Source organism: Portunus trituberculatus, chromosome 16 (assembly GCF_017591435.1).
Source record: "Portunus trituberculatus isolate SZX2019 chromosome 16, ASM1759143v1, whole genome shotgun sequence".
Taxonomy (NCBI): Eukaryota; Metazoa; Arthropoda; class Malacostraca; order Decapoda; family Portunidae; genus Portunus; species Portunus trituberculatus.
This window is the reverse complement of record NC_059270.1, coordinates 230,360-237,859: the sequence shown is the minus strand read 5'-3', so window position 1 is coordinate 237,859 and position 7,500 is coordinate 230,360. Positions and strand designations below refer to the sequence as shown.

Below are 7,500 nucleotides of genomic sequence, written 5' to 3'. Positions count from 1 at the left end.
GCCACCTCCGTGTGTGCCTCCGCCTTCGGCTCAGACGCCTCCACGGGCGGGGCCTCTCTTCGGGGCGTGAGCACGATATCCTGCATGTTGACCTCCACCAGCGCCCCGTCCTCACTGCCCGGCACTGCCATAGCTCACTGTTCACCGCTCACCGCTCGCCACTCAGCGCACACTGTTCACTGACCACCGTGACCGTCACTCTATCGCTGCGCGCCGCACCTCCCGTGGTGACCTGCCCTGCGCGGGGTGAGGTTCATGGGGGAGGCGTGGCTGTGGCTGTCTCGTGCGTGGCCACAAGCGCGCCTTACGTCACGTCACGTCACGTCACGTCACGCCGTTGGTGAGGTGCAGGCGGCCGTCCATCCCACGCGGCTTTCCTCTCACTCACTCCCACTCACACACACAAACTCTACTCTGATGCGCTCCACACCACGTGACAACTCCGCAACTCCGTCCACACCCACTCCCGCTGGCGCCAGAAAGGACGGTGGCGGTGGTGGTGGTGGATGCGGCCGCGCCCTGGATGAAGGAGGGGCGGGAGGGAGGGAGGGAGGAGGGCCTGGGACGGGCTGGCGGTGAGGGACTCTCGTTATGCTCTGCCGCCGCTCTTCTGAAACAAATAAGTAATAGTTTTGATAACAATGATAATAATGTCATCTATTCATGAGTTTGTTTATCGTCTACTTATTTATTTATCTATATATTTTACACACACACACACACACACACACACACACACACACACACACACACACACACACACACACACAGAAACGCTTAGCACTGAAAGAAAGAACACGTCAGTCTACTTATGATCACTTATGTTATACGCATCATCGCCCTGGTAGTGTGAGCCTTCAGCCCTCAACCTTCAGCCTTCAGCCTTGAGACATATCAACGGGAGAGCGTCAGAGAGGAAGAAAAGTTGAAGTCAAGGCCACCTCTCCGACTAGTGTCAAAACAAGTGTTGAAGAAATTGCAGTCAGTGGGAGGCAATACGAGACAACCAACACCTTACAACGCAGAGAGATTTCAAGACTTTTTTTTTTTTTGTAACAGTGGATAATCCTTCTTGGCTACATTTTTAAGGGAACTGATCCCATCACTGGACCTTTCTGCTACGCTATATTGTTGGAATGGCAATGCGAGACAACGGAAACCTACCAACACAAATATTTCAAGGTACTTTTTTGTAACAGTGGATAATCCTTCTGACTACTAGTTTTTTGAGGGGACTGGCGCCTTTAATGGACCTTTTTCGTAAGCCATTTTGTTGGCCTTGGATGGAACTCGTTTACGTAGAAAATGCGTGAATAAATATATGAGTAAACAAACAAAACTAAAAGACAACAGTACTACAACATTACAACTCCCCAAACTTCTGCCATAGACCTTTTTATTTATGTAAGAGGATAACGAAAAAAACAACAACGAAAAAAAGGCCAGATTAGTACCTAGTCCCTTTGCAGACTCGAGTTAGCCAAAAAAAAAGGGATAAATGTCTTGAAACCTCTCTGTCAACAACACACGACCCAAATCCTCAGGGTCAGTTATCAGGGTAAGGCAAAACATAATATCACAGTTCAAACTTCATGAAATCTGATTAAAAAGAGAGAGACAGAGAAGAGATTGGTTCACAAATAGAGTGGCATGAATGGAATAGACTCGGTACTCCAGTTATTAGTTAGATAAAGTTATGGATAGAGATAACAGCTGGAAATAGAGCAGGTAGGTACAAGTTCCCCTGTCAATAATACATAATATCACAGTTCAAACTTCATGAAATCTGATTAAAAAGAGAGACAGGAAGGATTGGTTCACAACTAGAATGGGAGATGAATGGAATTGACTCGGTACTCCGGTTGTCAGTTAAAGTTATGGATAGAGACAATAGCTGGAGATAAAGTAGGTAAGTAAGAGCAGGTATGTTTCATGTAAGGGACTGCCACGTACATACCTACCTGGTGACTTTTTGCAGCTTTCCTTGTTCTCTCACAATCGTTCTTACTAAGGACCATATTCTCAAACACTCCTGCCCTTTACCTCCACAATTGCAAAAGGCTTTATTTAAATTTACATGAGTTTTTAAGGTGTTTTTTACGGTTTTAGAAACACAGTGGTATGATTTCGCATTATTAACTGGAAAAACACTCTTGAAAACCCTTCTAGTTGTCTCTGTGGTCTTGATAAATAGTCTTAGTGAGAAGGGAAGGCTTTTCATACGGATCGTACAGTTATGGATGAGGATAATGGGTGAATACAAATGGTTAAGTTTGATGGAAAGACTGCCAGGTGTTGCCCTAATGGTTTCTTGCTATCTTGTATGTTCCCATGCCATCCTGCACTCACGCTTCACGGGGCCGAGTGAACCCAAGGACCGATCACAACACCAAGAGACGCTTCACAGATTATCAGCTTGAAAGGCGATGCGTATGTAGAAAACCACGCTTGGGGACAGCCAGACTGGAGCCTCCGCCCGTCACTAGTGGTGGGTTCCTCCCCGACTGACGCCCTCCATTACTATAACCAGTCACTAACCAAGTCTTGAACTCATCCAGTGATAACAGAGCGATCCACAAGTGTCCCGCCACGCCCCTACTCCCCTCCACTATGTAAACATCACCCATGCTACCACTGTCACGTCACTGAACCGTTGTTGCTGTGCTGTTGCTGCTGCTATAGCCACCATTACTACTACTACTACTACTACTACTACTACTACTACTACTACTACTACTACTACTACTACTACTACTACTACTACTACTACTACTACTACACCCACTACTGATACACTTCCTGCGGCTGTTATTATCACTACTACCCCTCCTACTGTTGCTAAAAAGGGTTTACTGCTACTAACTAAACATTAACTAAAACTGAGTTATTATACTGGTTGAATATAGCAATAACAACAACAATTACTACTACTACTACTACTACCACTACTACCACTACCACCACCACTACTACTACTACTACTACTACTACTACTACTACTACTACTACTACTACTACTACTACTATCATCACGTGAGACCTGAGGATGGCCAGCCCACTTCCCTCACTGCCCTGCCCTCGTTTAGACACCACTACCACCACCACCACCACCTCACAACCAGTCGCCTCATCCACGACCCTGAACAGTGTACAGGAGACGTCTCTACCCACCACCACCACCACCACCACCACCATACACCATGTCCTGGCCCGGCTACGCAGTTCGCTCCCCTTAAATAAACTTCGTTCCTCTGCTCTTAAATGTTTTGGGAAGAGAACGAGGTAGAAGAGCAAATGTAAAAAAAAAATGGCCGATTGTTGATAAGGAGATTAATGGCCACAGTCTTCACTAATTTATTCCCTACATAAGTTTCTGAAGATGTATGAAATCACCAAATAGTTACCAGAATAAACACAAAAACAGGTCCTGGTACTGAAGAGGTTAAATAGAAAAGTTAAAACGAGGTAGTTTCGAATGGTCATGATAACACAAATGGTCAAATAAATGGCCGATTGTTGATAAGCACACCACTAAACTAGAAATTCATCAGTCTATCAGTGCTATAATGGCCAATGTCGTCCATGCATCCGGGGAGGTAAACTAACGCGCGTTTGTTGTAATTACTTGATATTTAATGAACAATGCAATATTTCATACGTTCTTTTCTCAAAACTTTGATTTTTTGACATTGGTCCGTAGAGTTCTCAGTCCTAGATTTGTGCTAGGACATTGCGACTGGCCGATAGATAGCAGACGGACACACACACACACACACACTTCTCCAAAAAACCCTTAACCTCTTCAGCACTGGAACGCATTTTTACCTTGAGTTTTGGATATGATTAGACGATTTTATTTACATTAGGAAGGGTCTATGGAGGTCAAAAGATTAATGGACACAGTTTTCACTATTTTAATCCCCACATAAGTGTATGAAGTTTAATACAATCGGCAAATGGTAAGCAGAATGAATATGGAATCGCGCTATAGCACTGAAGGGGTTAACGTCTCTCTATAACAGATGCAAAATAAATTAATTGTCTTTCTTATGTTGTAGCTGCAAGGTTCAGTGTTGCAGGACTGACAAGGAAGTGCAGTCTTTATTGGTGATTCTCTTTCCAGAGGTCGAGGATTACAAAAAATAGAACTATTACTTATTATTATTATTATTATTATTATTATTATTATTATTATTATTATTATCACCATCATTAAGAAAACACTACAATTTTATATGAGGTTGTGTTGCATTTTTTTCGACAATTACGATATTTTGTAATCTCTGTCCTTCTTCTTCTTCTTCTTCTTCTTCTTCTCCTCCTCCTCTTTCTCGTCGGTCATTATGCATAAATATTATCATGAAAGCTTGTTTTTTCTCACACTTATTTTCTTCTATAATTAAGAACAATGATGAGCTTTGTAACCTCCTCCTCCTCCTCCTCCTCCTCCTCCTCCTTGCTTATAATAAGTAAGCACTAATTTCTTTACTTTTCTCTTTCTTTATCTTATTATACTAATCATTGGCGGGAAAAAAAAGCGAAGAAAAGAAACACACACACACACACACACACACACACACACACACACACACACACACGAATGAAGGTTTAATATATTTGTTATCGGCGCCAAATTATGTAAGGACAAGTAAAGGATACCCGTTTGGTGTGCATGAATAAAAAGACGTTATATAAAATTAAAGGAAAGGAAAGAAAAAGAAAGGAAACTGTCACTATCACCACCACCACCACCACCACCACAACCACCACCAATAACAACAACAACAACGACGACAACAACAACAACAACAACGGAAAAAAGGAAAGAAAAAAAGATAAAAAAAAAGGAGGAGGAGGAGGAGGAGGAGGAGGAGGAGGAGGAGGAAAGGGAAGACAGCAAAACAAATTAGACTAGTAAAAAAAAAAAAAAAAAAAACCAATCCTATTAACGTATTCATTCAAATCTCTCTCTCTCTCTCTCTCTCTCTCTCTCTCTCTCTCTCTCTTACAACATCGGAATATTGATGAATTGATAACATTTATGTAATCCCTCAGACACACACAGTCCTACCCGAAGATCGGTCTATGAGCTCTGAGCTCGCTCCGTAATGGGGAAAACTGGCTGGGTGACCAGCAGACGACCAAGGTGAATTACACACACACACACACACACACACACACACACACACACACACACACACACACACACACACACACACAGACTGTTACTGAGGTGGCGGTGAAAGTGGCGGAGGCGACAACACTTATCGCTGGCCACACAAGCACAGAGACATCAAGATAAGAGAAAGAGACAGAGAAGCCTTGACATATACAGCACTTACGTATACACACACACACACACACACACACACACACACACACACACACACACACACACACACACACACACACTGACTAATATTAGAGTGGCATTTCAATACATGGAAAAATATATAAGGAGATTAGAACGGATCCAGAAGATAGCTACAAAGATGGTACCGGAACTAAATGAACTAACATATGAAGAGAGGCTGAAGGAAATGGGACTGCCAACCTTAAAAGAGAGAAGAGAACGAGGAGACCTAATAACAATGTATAAAATAGTAAATGGCATTGAAAAGATTGACAAGGAAGACCTGATGTTGGTGACAGAAGAAGATGATGGAAGGACAAGAGGACATGTAAAGAAGATTAGGATGAGGCAGTGTGTGAAGGATGTTGGAAAATACGGTGGGAAAGTGGAATGCATTGTGTGATGAAGTTGTTACAGAACATAATGTGCATAACTTTAAAGAAGAATTGGATAAATGAAGATGGGGACACGACACTATGAGCCCCACTCGAACCCTGTACAATACAACTATAGGTAAATACTACTACGTAAATACACACAGATGTAGTAGTAGTAGGAGTAGGAGTAGGAGTAGGAGTAGTAGTAGTAGTAGTAGTAGTAGTAGTAGTAGTAGTAGGAGTAGGAGTAGTAGAACGAAAAAGAAGAAAGAAGAAAAGAAGAAAAAGAAGAAAAGAAGAAGAAGAAGAAGAAGAAGAAGAAGAAGAAGAAGAAGAAGAAGAAGAAAAAAAAAAAAAAGAAGAAGAAGAAGCATTTTTATCTATATCTCGAATTCAATTTCATCAAACTTAACATTCTGATTACTTAGCACGAAGGTTTTGTTTTTGGCACTTTTCGACATTCATTACAGGACTTAAAATCTCTATTCGATCCCCTCTTAAACCCCTCAGTACCATGACGCCTTTTCATATTCATTCTGCTTACTATATGGCGATTTTTATACAACTTCAGAAACTCATGTGGGGGATTGAAATAGTGAAGACTGGCCATTAATCTTCTGACCTCCGTAGACCCTTCCTAATATAAACAAAATCGTCTAATTACACCAACAATTCATGGTAAAAATGCGTTCCAGTACTGAAGTGGAGGTCAAGACACAAGACATGATTGACCCTAGCACCCTCACCAACCACAGCCCCTTCTCCAGCCAGCCCCCCACACGGCCAGCACAACCCCAACGGAGGCCCCCTGTAAGACTTTTAAACTTCAATGTCTTTTCGGAAAATATGAAAAAATAAATAAATAAATAAAAAAATGCACATAAAACCGAACTTTTCAATCACAACTGCATGTCCAACCTTCCTCCCGCGAGTCAATACGGAGAGGAAAATGTGAGAAAAGTTAAGGGAACACCAACACTGGGCTCGCTTAGGCTCGTATTGTCAAACACTTTTCCGTTTCACTTCCACTCTTTCAAAAGGCTTTATTTTAAGTTTACACGAGTTTTTTAATGTGTTTTTAGAGTTCTAGAGGCAGATTGACAAGATTTTTACATTATCAACAATAGAAACACTCCTGAAAACCCGACTAATCATCTTTGTGGCCTTGGAAAATAGTCCTGGTTAAAGAGAAGAGCTCAGAATACGGAACATAACCTGAGCAGCGTCATCCATGCAGTCATCAAGTGTGGCTGGTTAATTCCTGTATATCATTACTCCTACACACGTTGCCGTAACAAGAGACGCGCATCAGAATTCACGAGTAACGCACATTTTGCAATTCATTCACGCCGCAGTGACAAAAAAAAAAAAACGGATATATAACGAGGGCAGTGTGCAAAAGTCCGCCACGTCACGGAAGCGTCGGAGATCGGGTCCCAAGCCTGGCACACTGCTCTAATTAGGTCCGTATTCAGAAACGCTTTGCTCTCTCACCACGACTATTTTCCAAGGCCGTAGAGATAATTAGCGGGGTTTTCAAGAGTGTTTCTCCAGTTAATATTGAAGAAATCTTGTCACTTTGCCTCTAGCCCTGTAAAAACGCATTAAAAACTCGTGTGAACTTAAATAAAGTCTTTTGAAAGAATGGAGGTGAAGCAAAGAAGTGTTTGAGAATATGAGTCGAAGTGTCAGCGTGTCCAGTTAGCGGATCGAGGTCTGGTGCGTCATATACAGCCTTCACTACGCTGTGGCTGTACAAGCGAGCTGGTT

General features: G+C 42.3%; 1 protein-coding gene across 4 annotated transcripts in view; it reads right to left on the bottom strand.

Moving 5' to 3' along the window:
- The window catches only part of LOC123504668 (monocarboxylate transporter 10-like), a 70,426-nt gene that overhangs the window by 52,280 nt on the left and 10,646 nt on the right, over positions 1–7,500 (bottom strand). For all 4 annotated transcript variants that reach the window (XR_006674911.1, XM_045255431.1, XM_045255433.1 and 1 more), the window contains exon 2: positions 1–610. This exon is cut by the window's left edge and continues 329 nt beyond it. Coding sequence is in view for 3 of the 4 variants with exons in the window: in XM_045255431.1 (XP_045111366.1) it covers positions 1–131 (131 nt within the window). In the remaining variant the exon portion in view is untranslated. The remainder of the gene's footprint in view (positions 611–7,500) is intronic.